General features: G+C 40.6%; 1 protein-coding gene across 1 annotated transcript in view; it reads left to right on the top strand.

Annotated features, from left to right (window-relative positions):
• LOC132328851 (mucin-5B) overlaps nucleotides 1–12,694 on the top strand; it is a 41,029-nt gene that overhangs the window by 16,393 nt on the left and 11,942 nt on the right. Inside the window, exons 16-30 of the mRNA XM_059849102.1 lie at nucleotides 743–995; nucleotides 1,991–2,043; nucleotides 2,428–2,528; nucleotides 2,831–2,982; nucleotides 4,697–4,835; nucleotides 5,538–5,648; nucleotides 6,050–6,229; nucleotides 6,604–6,840; nucleotides 7,694–7,850; nucleotides 8,063–8,191; nucleotides 8,617–8,701; nucleotides 8,918–8,955; nucleotides 10,014–10,169; nucleotides 11,408–11,500; nucleotides 12,129–12,370. Coding sequence (XP_059705085.1) covers nucleotides 743–995; nucleotides 1,991–2,043; nucleotides 2,428–2,528; nucleotides 2,831–2,982; nucleotides 4,697–4,835; nucleotides 5,538–5,648; nucleotides 6,050–6,229; nucleotides 6,604–6,840; nucleotides 7,694–7,850; nucleotides 8,063–8,191; nucleotides 8,617–8,701; nucleotides 8,918–8,955; nucleotides 10,014–10,169; nucleotides 11,408–11,500; nucleotides 12,129–12,370 — 2,126 coding nt within the window. The remainder of the gene's footprint in view (nucleotides 1–742; nucleotides 996–1,990; nucleotides 2,044–2,427; nucleotides 2,529–2,830; nucleotides 2,983–4,696; nucleotides 4,836–5,537; nucleotides 5,649–6,049; nucleotides 6,230–6,603; nucleotides 6,841–7,693; nucleotides 7,851–8,062; nucleotides 8,192–8,616; nucleotides 8,702–8,917; nucleotides 8,956–10,013; nucleotides 10,170–11,407; nucleotides 11,501–12,128; nucleotides 12,371–12,694) is intronic.

The raw sequence follows: 12,694 nt of genomic DNA, 5'->3' as shown, positions 1-12,694 counted from the left end.
CTCCAGTTCTCACCGAATTTCAAAGATATCTGGATGCCAGACTTTCTTGCAGCCTTAACGTGGTGATGTTTCCTGACAAAATTTAGTGTCATCCCTATGGGTCAGTACTGCAGATTCTATGGCAGACCTTTGATGGTGGTGTATACTGTCAGCCTGTGAAAATTAACCAGCTTTTTACTGTCTTACAGGGTTAGTTGAGCTCTTTAGATTTTGGTATTTACCTGTTGGGTTCGCCCAAAAATCTTAGAAACTGTTGTTTTTAATTTCCCCAGAGGATGACAACAAGAGTTTTCCTCAAGACATCTGTGAGAACTGTAACACCCTTTTCTTGGTAGCATCAATCGATTGGCAGAGTTCCTTGTCACTGCCATTCAATGTCAAAATTTCTCTCTTATAAAATAGGGTCATTTCTTAAGTTATCCCCAGCCAAAGAAATCATTAGTAAAAGTCAGAAAATAAAATTTTAACAAGTCAGAAGTTATTGGTTTCAGTTCTTGGCATAAGATAGAAATGTAAATTGTGGAAATTACAAAAACATACAGCCTGCTGAGAATTTCATTGTTCAGTGTCATATAGTTTAGGCTATGCAAGTAGATTCTCCCAGAATCCTGGGAGATGAGACAAGGTCTGGTAGTTTGCTAAAAGCATGTTTATGGCTACCAGCGTGCAGAAAGTCATGCTAAAGTCATGAGAGATGATTGCACAAAGAAGGCCATACATCCCTTTTATTTCTCTTGCCAAGATCCCTCTGAGGAGTGTCCTGAGACTATGGTTTATAACTATAGTGTGAAGTACTGTAACCAGTCTTGCCGCTCGCTGGATGAACCTGACCCGCTGTGCGAGGTCCGGATCGCGCCCATGGAGGGCTGTGCTTGCCCTGAAGGCACCTACCTTAACGATGAGGAGCAATGTGTGGCTCCAGATGACTGCCCCTGCTACTACAAAGGCAAGATTGTTCAGCCTGGAAACTCCTTCCAAGAGGATAAACTCATGTGGTGAGTTGCTCTGATGATGCAAAGGCTGCTCTGTGCCTGGGGACATCAGGGCTCATGGGGGAAGTCTCTGCTCCATGAATGGCATCATTTTACAGTTAGGAATAATGGCAAATTTTTCCTAGATTGTATCTTTCCCTGGCAGGAAGTGCAGCCACAGCAAATGTTAAGATCCCATATTCCCGCTAGCAACCAAGAACCTGAAAATATGTTAAGTAGAACAATATTTGTAATCTATCTCTTGCAGAGTTCATTGTTGTGTAAAAATTATCCACAAACAGTGGGAGCAAGTTTTCTTGAAGACAGAAGGCTTGGAGGAGTTTCAGACTTTGAAATGAAAAAGCAAAGTGAAAACCACCACATCATCCTGTAGAGTATTTAAAAAATAAAAATGGTCCATGAAAAAAATACCCAATTCTCAGTTTTTAAACTGTTTTTTTGTTTTTTTTAGAAAAAAGAGAGAGAAACTGGGGGAGGGATTAATAAAAATAGTGTAATTAATTTGCATCTGCATTGAAAAAATATTGTCATTATTCTAATTTTCAACTACCTTAGGGCATCAATGGAAAAAACCACCAGGGGAAAGCTTCTTTATTATCTTTGGATGTTTACATGTTCTCTCTCTAGCTGTCTTCCAACTGAGGATTCTAGACTATTTTGTAATCACATATTCATTTCGTATTTAAGAGATCTCTTATTTAAGAAAGTATTAGTCTTGTCTCATGGAGTGGAAAATGAATGCTTAGAAAAAACTTGATTTAGGGAAAATGCACAATAAACCAGTGCCAGATGAAGAAAGAGTATTTTAAGAGCTGGGTCTTTTAATCTTCCTTCTGGGGATGGTAATGCATGTCTGTGAAACTGATAGCTGTAAAAAATATTCATTTTGATAGGAATTTGTTATTCATGTGACAAGTGAAGCTTTGCAGTGCCTTTCTCCCTGGTGAGGGAGTAAAATGCAAAGAGCTGATGTGTTTTGTTTTATGGAATCTCTTTAGCAAATGCATTCAAGGAAGATTAGACTGCATTGGAGAAACCGTCTTGGTGAAAGGTGAGATTTTGTTAAATAATGTCATTATGGTGTCAGCCAGTATTTATAATGTTTTTCTGTGTTATCTCTCACTTTCGGTAACATTTTAGTATTCTGCACATTTGTGCATTCTCCCTGAAATGTGTTAGTTATTGATAACATTTGTCTTTGTAAAATGTCACCAGACTTACTAGACCCTTTAGATGATGAGGATATTTCCCAAAGCTTAGAAGTTATCTGCCTTCTTCTCCCTTCACTGTTATTGGGCAGAAGCAAAACTATTAGAAACTTTAAATGATAGACACCTGCTGCCCTCTGAAATCCTCTGGCTGGTTTTGCAATTGCTGATGGCATCCTTATTGCTCTCTCTAAATTACCTTCCTGAAATGTTTTCTCCTACTGCAGATTGCCCAGCTCCTATGTATTACTTCAACTGCAGCTCTGCAGGTCCTGGAGCAACTGGATCAGAGTGTCAGAAAAGCTGCAAGACACAGGACATGCACTGTGTAAGGAGTTCACCTCCCAGCAGGGGCACAGCACAGCAGGGCTGCGCATGTAGGATTGTCCTTATCAAGCACTGATGGGAACATGGCATGCTGGCCACATACCAACTGCTTCACTGATAACACAGCAACTGTAGCTAACAATCCACCTGTGGTGTTTGTAGCATGATTTCCACTAGCTTGCAATTAAGGGGTGTTTCTTAAAAAGCCAAAAATTTGGCATCCAGAGCTAGCATACCTCTGCTGGTTCCCTATTCTTTCTGTGCACTAACAAGTTGTCATCTCCTATATCTTCTAATGTGCAGTATGTCACGGAATGTGTTTCTGGCTGCATGTGTCCTGATGGACTGGTATTGGATGGCAGTGGAGGATGTATTCCCAAAGATCAGTGCCCATGTGTTCATGGAGGACACTTCTATAAACCCGGGGAAACCATCAAAGTGGACTGCAACACATGGTATGTTATCCCAGGGAGTCTTGTTTTATAGCAAAGTTTGTCAGAACTGCCAAACCATAGTTCACCCATGGGACAGGGTGTGCTTTGAAACCTTCCTCTTCATCATAAGAGCCATTGGGCTGCTAGTAAAAATAAAAGGGGAAGTATTTCTCTGCATCATGCTGCATGAGCCTGCACTTGGGGAGAACAAGCACCAATATCTTCTGTTAAAGGATTTCCATCCTTTTCTGTTTCCCCACCAGCTTCAGGAACATCAGCCTTACTCTGGCTGGTGTGTGTTTGCTCATTCAATAAGGGGGAATTGAGTTTGTGTGTATTGGGCACAGCTGAACCCTAGAAAATGATTGAATTTAGTCAAAGAAGAATTGCAATGGTCCTCCCTTGAGACTTGCAGTGCTTCCACATCCATAGTTCTCAAGATAAACTAATACTCTATTTGCTCAAATTTCTGGTGCCATAGATTTCCCTGGTATTACTGATCATGGTGGGCAAAATGCTTTCAATCCTTATCCATTATTTAGCAAGGATGAGACTGTATAGTTCTGCCAACTGGATGCACAGAAAATGAGAGGTAGAAACACTTTGGTCTAATCACCATTGGTAAAGGCAGCCAAGTTTAACTTGTGAAGTCAAAACCTGATAAGCTGTTGTTGCTATCACAGAGTAATTAAGAAGTTTTATTGCAGTGAGGGCTTAGTTTTCTTAGGAGAAGAGGACACACATGGGAAAGAAAATGCAGTCTCTGCATCACGGCTATAACAACTAAATTTTCTGTCTACAGTCCTCCTGAACTAGAAGTGAGGTTTGTCAAGCTGTGGTGGGTTGACTTTGGCTGGCCACCTAGCTGTTCTATCACTACCCTCCTCAGCAGGACAGGGTTGGGGAGAAAATAAGATGGTCATGGGTCAAAATAAAGCACAAGCAAAGGCTGTGTGCAGAAGAAAAGGCAAACAATTTATATCCTAGTTCTCACCAGCAGGTGATGTCCAGCCCACTTACAAAGGTGTAGGGCTTCAGAAAACAAACATCATAACATACACCACTCTGTCCCCAGCCCAATCTCCCATTCTCTTAGCTTTTATTGCTGAGCAGACATCACATGGTTTGGAATATCCGTTTGGCCAGCTTGGGACAGCTGTCCTGTCTCTGTCCCCTCCCAAAACCTTATCCATACCCAGCCTACTGGTGAGGGGGAGAATGCTGAGGAGACAGGACTGATGCTGTGGGAGTGCTGCTCAGCACTAGCCAATTCACTGAGGTGTTACCAACACCTTTGGAGCTGACAGTGCAAAGCACAGCTCTGTGAGGCCTGCTGAGGGGAAAAAATTCTCTCCATCTCAGCCACACCCAAGGAAAGACAGAGATAATATTTGTTCACACCACTGTAACAGAACTGCAGCATGATCCCTCACAGGTCAGAAGTCAGAAATGGTAGAAATATTCCATTCAAATTCCTTGAATTTGTCTCCTAAACCCCCACAGTCTGCTACCAGGACTAAATTATTTAAAATATATTTGAAGGAAATAATAGAATAAATGTTTCAGGGTAGTAAACGTGAACTTTCTGATTGATATGGCATCTCATGGCATGATTTTAGAACAGTTGAGAGGGCACTGCAAACAACAAACTTTTTAATTATTCTGCCCCTCTTTGGGCTTAAGGAAAGCCCATGTTTCATGAAAATGTTGTTATTCTTTGCATTTTGCCTCCCAGCACCTGCAACAAAAGGCAGTGGAACTGCACAGACAATCCCTGCAAGGGAACCTGCACTGTGTATGGAAATGGGCATTACATGAGCTTTGATGGGGAGAAGTTTGATTTCCTGGGAGACTGTGACTATATCCTAGCTCAGGTATCAATTTATTTTTAATTTCCCATACATATGCTTTTCACAACCCACAGTGTAGGCTTCAATCTGGGTAATTAAAAGTCAATTCCCATACAAAATAGCCAAACTAATGAGCAGAGCCTACTCCCCTCCTCTTGCACCTAGAGCTGATAAAGTGAGATTTTCCAAATTAAACAAAGCAAATTGACTCTCAGAAGTGACACAAGAGGGCACTGTGTGATCCCAAATGATTAACTCCTTGGTTGGACTGCCCTTTCCTGAAGGCATTCCAGCATTTTCAAGGGAAAGGAAAATGTGGTGTTGAAGTGTTTCCATCAGCCATCCACGACTGACATTATTTTTGTTGTGATGGAAGCACGCAGAGGTTAACGTGTGAACCTCATATATAATAATTGCATGTAACGAGACAGCCTCAGTGAGACATTTTGTCATCCCCAAATTACAGTTGGTTTTGCTAATTCTAAGAAAATACATTTTTACCTTTTTGGACTGTTGCTATGACAAGTTCATTTCCCCCCTTAGTTTCTCTATTTGAAAACCCTGGTCAGATACACATCTGCCACCAGGTCATTTTCTACCAGATACTTCCAAAATTCTATAGTTTTAGTGAATAAACAAGTCAGATTCATTTAGAGCTCCTAAAAATGCTTATGACTGGTCTAGTAGCCTGACAAGATCTAATCGAATGTTATTTATTTTCCTAAGGATTTTTGCCCTAATAACATGGATGCTGGCACCTTCCGGATTGTGATTCAGAACAATGCCTGTGGGAAGTCACGCTCCATCTGCTCCCTAAAGATCACATTGATTTTTGAGGTTTGTCTAGAACTAGTTATAACCAAGTAAGCTGTAGTCTTACTGTATCATTCTCTTATATTCCATCTCAGTTGCTGCTAAAGAGTACCTGTGGAAGTCAAAGAGCCAGCATGCTGGGAAAGGCTTAGGTATTTGATGTTAACAGGGATTGAGCACTACTGTGGACAAGGGGAAAGATGCAAGGAATCAACAACACTCTATGAATGTGCATTTGTGTGCGTGTGTGTTTGCATTTGTGACAGCAGGCTCTGTGCATCTGTGGCTGTGGCTCACCTATCTACCAAGACAGAGTGTGAAGATGACAGAAAAATAAGACAAAGAATGAGAGGCAGAGTGCCAGTGCTGTTGCAATAAGTTTTCTATTTGTTTTCCTTCCATGCAACGTAACTGTTCCTTTGTAGAACAGTGAAATAAGGCTCTTGGAAGGAAGAATTCAGGAGATAGCCACTGATCCAGGAGCTGAGAAAAATTACAAAGTGGACCTCAGAGGAGGTTATATTGTAATTGAAACAAATCAAGGGATGAACTTCATGTGGGACCAAAAGACTACTGTTGTTGTTCACGTGGCACCATCTTTCCAGGTAAGCAGGGAGTGGACTGGGAGTTATGATTTCAAAACCAGAACTGGAGCCCCAGTTTTTTCAGGGCTTAGAAAAAAAAAGCTTGGAAAAAGTTTGGTTTAGTGGACAAGAAGAAACAGCAAGCAGGCCACATCTTGTGTTTTATTGCACTGTCCAGTCAGAAAAAAACACTCCAGAATATCTGGGGCTAGAAGTATTGGTAACACATTGGGAGTGTTTAAGTCACTTGAAGTCCAACTTTTTCTAAGCCATTTTTTTGCTTTCTGTTGAGAAACTTGCACCTGTTTTGCCTTTACAGGTTCTGTAGTTTATTTCTGTTAAAGAGTGGGCTGCACTCAACAAAAGCACTAACTGTGCCCTCACACATTACACAGGGAAAAGTCTGTGGTCTTTGTGGGGACTTTGATGGCCGCTCAAGGAATGACTTCACAACCAGAGGGCAGTCCATGGAGATGAGCATCCAGGAGTTTGGAAACAGCTGGAAAATAACAAGCACTTGCTCAAATATAAACATGACAGACCTGTGTGCAGATCAGCCTTTCAAGTCTGCCCTGGGACAGAAGCACTGCAGCATCATTAAGAGTAACATCTTTGAAGCCTGTCACAGCAAGGTAATCCTGTTCTCTCATCCTCAATAGTTTCACACTAGATATTTGTTGCTGTTTTGCAGCATATTTGTGGCATATTTTTAGTATTGAAGCTACTACACAGTAGTACTCAGCTACCTCTCTCAAAACCTCACTTCATAGCTATGCCAATTCAAACCTGTTGTGCAGTATTGAGGAAGCAGCAGTGCCTGTTTTGAACAACTGAAGATAAAGAGGGTATTAGTTGTCCACCAGAAGTAGAAAGTTAGGTAAAATGCAGAGATAAGTTAGTCTAGGACTGTTTGTGTGGTGATCCTTGGGAAGTTCATTCAAGTTGACTGATTATTTGGTTTATTTGAGTCACAAATTGAATTAATTTAAACAGAAACAAGGCTAGTCTTCTTAATTAGAATGTCTACAAAGCTTCAGTGCACTTGAATAAAAATTTTTAAAAACAAACTTGGCTTAATTTCCTTTGTTAGTTTATCTTGGCAATGGTTAAAAAACAAGAGACATGAAATTTATTGGAAATAGGATTCCCTTTCATACTCAATCACTGTCTCTCAGTTGAAGAGTGCACATACTGAATAGTTGTGCCAGGCCAATACAAGGTAGTTCAGTCCTGCAGAGATCACACTGGGAAGGCATTTTAAGTGTAAGTGGCAGCATTACACATATGAGAATAGGAAGATATAGAGTCCAATTCTACCAGGCAGGTGAAAATTGAAAACTACCTGTTGTAAAATATCATGGCTCCTTCATGACAGTCCCAGTCTGTCACAACCACGTGCATGACAGAAATTCAGAGCCCTTTCCCTCATTAAAACACAGTGCAGCAGACACAGCTGTGGTGACAGCTCTGTTGGTGTTTTGACAGGTGAACCCAATTCCATATTATGAATCTTGTGTGTCTGACTTCTGTGGCTGTGACAGTGTGGGAGACTGTGAGTGCTTTTGTACCTCAGTTGCTGCTTACTCGAGGAGCTGCAGCAGAGCTGGTGTGTGCATCAACTGGAGAACCCCTGCCATTTGCCGTAAGTACTGCAGGGAAGTGCACACGGAAAGCAGTGCTCCCTGTGCTCAGGCACACAGGATACAGAAGAGCAGAACACCTACATTGCTATGCCTGTGTGACTGAACAAGCTCTTTTTATCATGTTTATCTTATTAAAAACTTTTTAAAAAGATTTTAAAGTAGTCCCTGCCCAATATCTGAGACCTAAATATTTTTTATTCTTCTGTTCCAGCTGTGTTCTGTGATTATTACAATCCACCTGACAAACATGAGTGGTTCTATAAACCCTGTGGAGCCTCTTGTCTAAGGACCTGCAGGAACCCACAAGGGAAATGTGGGAACATGATGTACAGTTTAGAAGGTAATTCTTCCTTGACTTTAAATGCAGTTTATGGGAGTTACAGCTACTAGTCTGGTTTTAAATGTCTGAAGCATCAAGGTGACTGAAAGGTTATCCCATCTGTCCTGGAAGCTCATGGACCATGCCTTACTAATTCCCTTTGTGATGATGCCATTCATAGCATCATTTGCCTGCTGCCTTTAAATATATGAAGAGATAAAACACCATTCAATATGAATTTGTATAGAATAATTATCTGTTGACAAATGCGGTAAATTAAAACTTTGGGGAGAGAGGTAAAAAGAGGACTTGGAAAAATAATTGGTAGTAAAAAGAACATTCATGTTGGAATCACATTTATTTGGGGATCAGATCTATATTTGATAGAGGTATTTATGTGCTTTCCTGTGCCTAGGTAACTCAGAATACTTTGTTTAATTTTCCAGGCTGTTACCCAGAGTGTAGTCCTGACAAGCCATATTTTGATGAGGAAAGCAGAGAGTGTGTCTCCCTCCCCAACTGCACTTCATGGTAGGTCAGTTGATGGTGAGAAAGGTACAATAGGATTGAAAAATGCAAACTAGGAGATGGTTTGTTAATGTTTATAGGCAGTGGCAATTACCATTAAATCCAGGAGTAGTTTTTTTTGTAAAAGTAGGTACAGTTTCAGACATTATAATTGTGAATGAATTCATATGAATGAATTCATTTCAATAAAACAATTATTTTTTTACTCTTTCTCTTCAGTGATCCTGAAGAGAAACTATGTGCTGAAGACTCCAAAGGTAACTTTTCACCACCCTCACCATGCATTGAGTGATGGCAGGCCTGCAACAACCCAACATCAGATGTTGCTGCAAACATACTGGTAATAGGAGGCCAGACAGGTAGTTTAGTATGTGGGTGCAAAGCTGCACAGATAGACTTTGATAGGCAAAATGCAGCCTTTGACCTCAAGAACTGTGTAAAGGATACTCATGAGGAAGAGGGAAACAGGTGTGATATGTAGGATTCATCTTATGCAGGTTAATACTGCTTTTCCACTTTTCCACTTCCTTGGTAGTCAGTGAAGACAGACAGATTGTAGTCTGTAGCAGGCCATTCATGGTACCTCTTTTAATAAGTACTTTTAGAACAGGGCAAATCTTGTAGAAGTGCTGACCATTTATTTAATAAAATAAACTAAGACAGCTAGCTCATTAGATATGTGTTTGTGTGCCTAAAGGACACATTTGGCTAAGTACAGTATCAGTTCATTCCCATATCTGGGAGAAAGCACATCCCAAAACACAGGGTGACCCAGTAGATAATACATCTGCAGTTTAGCTGATTTTGTTACAGTAATAGGTATACTTCCTTTGGTTCCTACATGTACAGTCTCCAAAATCTGGAGAACTTCCCAAATGTGTAAATGAAATTGTGTAGCACTGCGTGCTCCTCATTTGTGGATGGAAATGGCTGTGCAACACCTCCTGAGCCAGTGTTTTGTCACTCAGAAAGGCAATAATCCCAGTCACATTCCCTGCCCAGAGAGAGTTCTCCTGTGCTCCATGCTGAGTTAGGCCAGTATCAGTTCTCATGCTTTTACCAGCCAGTAATCCCTCCATGCGAGCTGACTCCAAGAAACACCAGCAACCACAACAATCCAACACACTTTAAATAAGTGAGATAGGCTCACAGTGCAGCTTCTCAAATAGCAACTAAGGAAGTTTCTTAGTCAGGTAATTCATGTTTGATATTGTGAACTTCAGAAGGGTAAATGCAGAGTTTTGTTTGCTTTTCACTTGTATTTATATTGCAAGTTTTCTCTGTTGCCGTGACATTTTCTTTTTTGGTGCCTCAGTTTGCCTGTGCTGCTACAATGGGAAGACCTACACCTTAAATGAAACTGTGTACAGCCACGTGTCTGGGACCAAGTGTGGTGAAGCTGTCTGTGGCCCTAATGGAGAGATCATTAAAACCCTTACCCCCTGCAGAACTCCACCTACACCAGCACAAGGTACTAGATTGATAAGAGGCTTGGTGGTGATTCTGTAGAAGTCCATAATGGTAATAAGATTTATCCATCCTGGAAAAAGATTCCTACAGCATGTCTAGGATAACAGCAGAATTAAAGACTGTTGAAGTTTCAAAACTGAGGGATCAGAACTTGTGGGTCTTGTGGTGAGGACCCATGAGTAAAAATGTAATTTTAGAGATTCTTGCTGACCTTACTGTCAGTGAGGTTAAGACAGAATAGAAAGATTCAGCAATTTTTCTAACAACCTTTACAATAAGTTTGAGCATATCACAGTTGACACTCTTTTGTTGTTAGTCTCAATATTTCATACTTCTAAAACTTTTTTTTTCCTCCTTCTTATCACCCATAACACATTCTGGTTTTTATTGTACTGTTTTCTGCATTGGAATAAGTGAGTCTTATACAGGTCACTGGAATATGAAAATGAAGCTTCCTGGCAGTTAGCTCCTGTTCAAAATACATTTTCCAGCATGAATGGAATGTGAAAAATCAGAAAATTCCTTTGTCTCTTTTTCTCAAAAGAGATAAAGAAAAGTGGGGAATTTGCCACATGACTTTTACAAATAAAAATAAGTGGCTAAAGAAATATATATATCTATTATCCTGGTAGCAAATTATACAAGGACAAGAGGAAAATAAAAAGTTAGCTTCTCTACTCATGTGAGTGGAAGTGCTAAATACTTGATGGTGAACCCATGTGTTTGGTATTTACTGACAATGTTAAAAAATTGAATAAGTGCAGTGGAGTAATACCTAGTAAAGGCAGGATTATTGAAAGCAGACTGTAGGTAGCATAGTAAAATGTCTACATGTTCTGCCTCTATTTAAACCAACAGTTTCTTTGAAAGAAAGCAATAAAAATGGAGTGCCACTGGAAATCACTTCTCCAAAGTCAGGTGAAGTACTGCAAGACTAGAAACATTAAATTGAAACGAATAAATGACAGAAGAAGGGGTGTTTATTGTATTCTGTACAGGAAAAAAAATAACTAGATGTGGGAGGGTGTGTGTGTACTATTACAGCACCATACTGTGTAATAGAGGGAGTGTTTATAAATACAGAGGTTTCCGTGTGGATGTGTACAGAATGTAGTGGGGGTTAAAAAAAGATTTTTTTTTTTTTTTTTTTTTGTAGCTGTAGAGAATGTAAGAGATGTAGTAGGGCTTGAAAGTAGAGTAGTAGAGGATTTAAACACTAATTTATTTGATTTCCTGCAGAACCACAAAAGCAATACGTAACATCTGCACCCCCCTCATCAGAGGTAGCCACTCCCTGCTTCTGCAATGACAATGGACAATTGATACGAATGGGTGAGAAACCATGCAATTTTTTTTCTGCACCATTGACATGGAAAGATGTATTGCTAGATTAAAGTGCTTCAGAAAGTGCTCATTCTGCCTGTCACAGCTGGACATTACCAGAAGTTGTTACATCTTTGAACTGTAGCTAACACCTTCAGAACTACGACTCTCCCATATCCAATAATTCTGTTCTGGTTTGAATACTCCTGGTGTAAGGAAACTTATAGCAGTTGCTGATGTCAGCAGAGCCCTGAATCCCAAATTGCTGAACATGAGCTTGTAACTGACAATAATATTCCAAAAGCAGGGCAGGAAAGACTCTTCTTCATCTGTTAGTAGCTCCTGCTTCACTTACGTCCTGGTGTTTGTGAAGAGCAGATGCACTTGGTGATGTACTCAGTATTAGCTCTTCTTCTACTCATTTTCAATTCCTTCCAATGTACCTAAGAGCAGAATTTCAGATTAGGCCTTGTGGCCCTCCCTCATTCTTTGCCATTTGGATGAACTGCTGTCCTGTTCAGCCACTGAATCCCAGGAGCTGCAGACAGTGCCCTGAGCATGGCTCTTGGGTACAGATAGTTAAATGCAGGGCTGAGAACGCAGCCTCAGGTTAACACTTTGGGTTTTGCCCTTGCAGGAGAAAATGTTTCTCTGCCAGTGAATGTATCAGGTCGTTGTGCTTACTCCATCTGCAATAAATCATGTCAGATTGAATTAATTTGGGCAGAGTGTAAAACTGGTCATACTGAGACCCTCAAGGTCTGTGATCCACGTTCTGAAACCTGTCCACCAACACCTGCTCCTGGTGTAACAAACCAACTTCCTGCTCCCACAAGGACTTCTGTGAGCGATTGTCTTGCACTCATTCCTCCCAGAAAGGTGAGAGACTCTGAAGAATATGTGTTTCAACATTCATCATTCCACCATTCATGCATTGCCTGCAGCCAAGGTTTGGTGTTCTTCTCTGATGCTGGTATCCAGCACTACAGCTGGACTGTAGGTGCGGCTGAATGAGATGATTTAGAAGTATGCCAGAAACCCCTCACTGAAAGAGCAAGTTGAAGATTCTTCTGTTCACCTGAAACACCTAAATGATTGTATGTGAGCAGAGCTACCTAAGCTGAACAAAGACTAGGAAGCCACATCTGGCAGTGTCCTACCACCAGAAGTTATCAGGACCCTAACATATATACTAAAAAAAGT

The sequence above is a fragment of the Haemorhous mexicanus genome, chromosome 6, assembly GCF_027477595.1.
Source record: "Haemorhous mexicanus isolate bHaeMex1 chromosome 6, bHaeMex1.pri, whole genome shotgun sequence".
Lineage (NCBI taxonomy): Eukaryota > Metazoa > Chordata > Aves > Passeriformes > Fringillidae > Haemorhous > Haemorhous mexicanus.
This window is presented reverse-complemented; position numbering and strand designations above follow the sequence as displayed.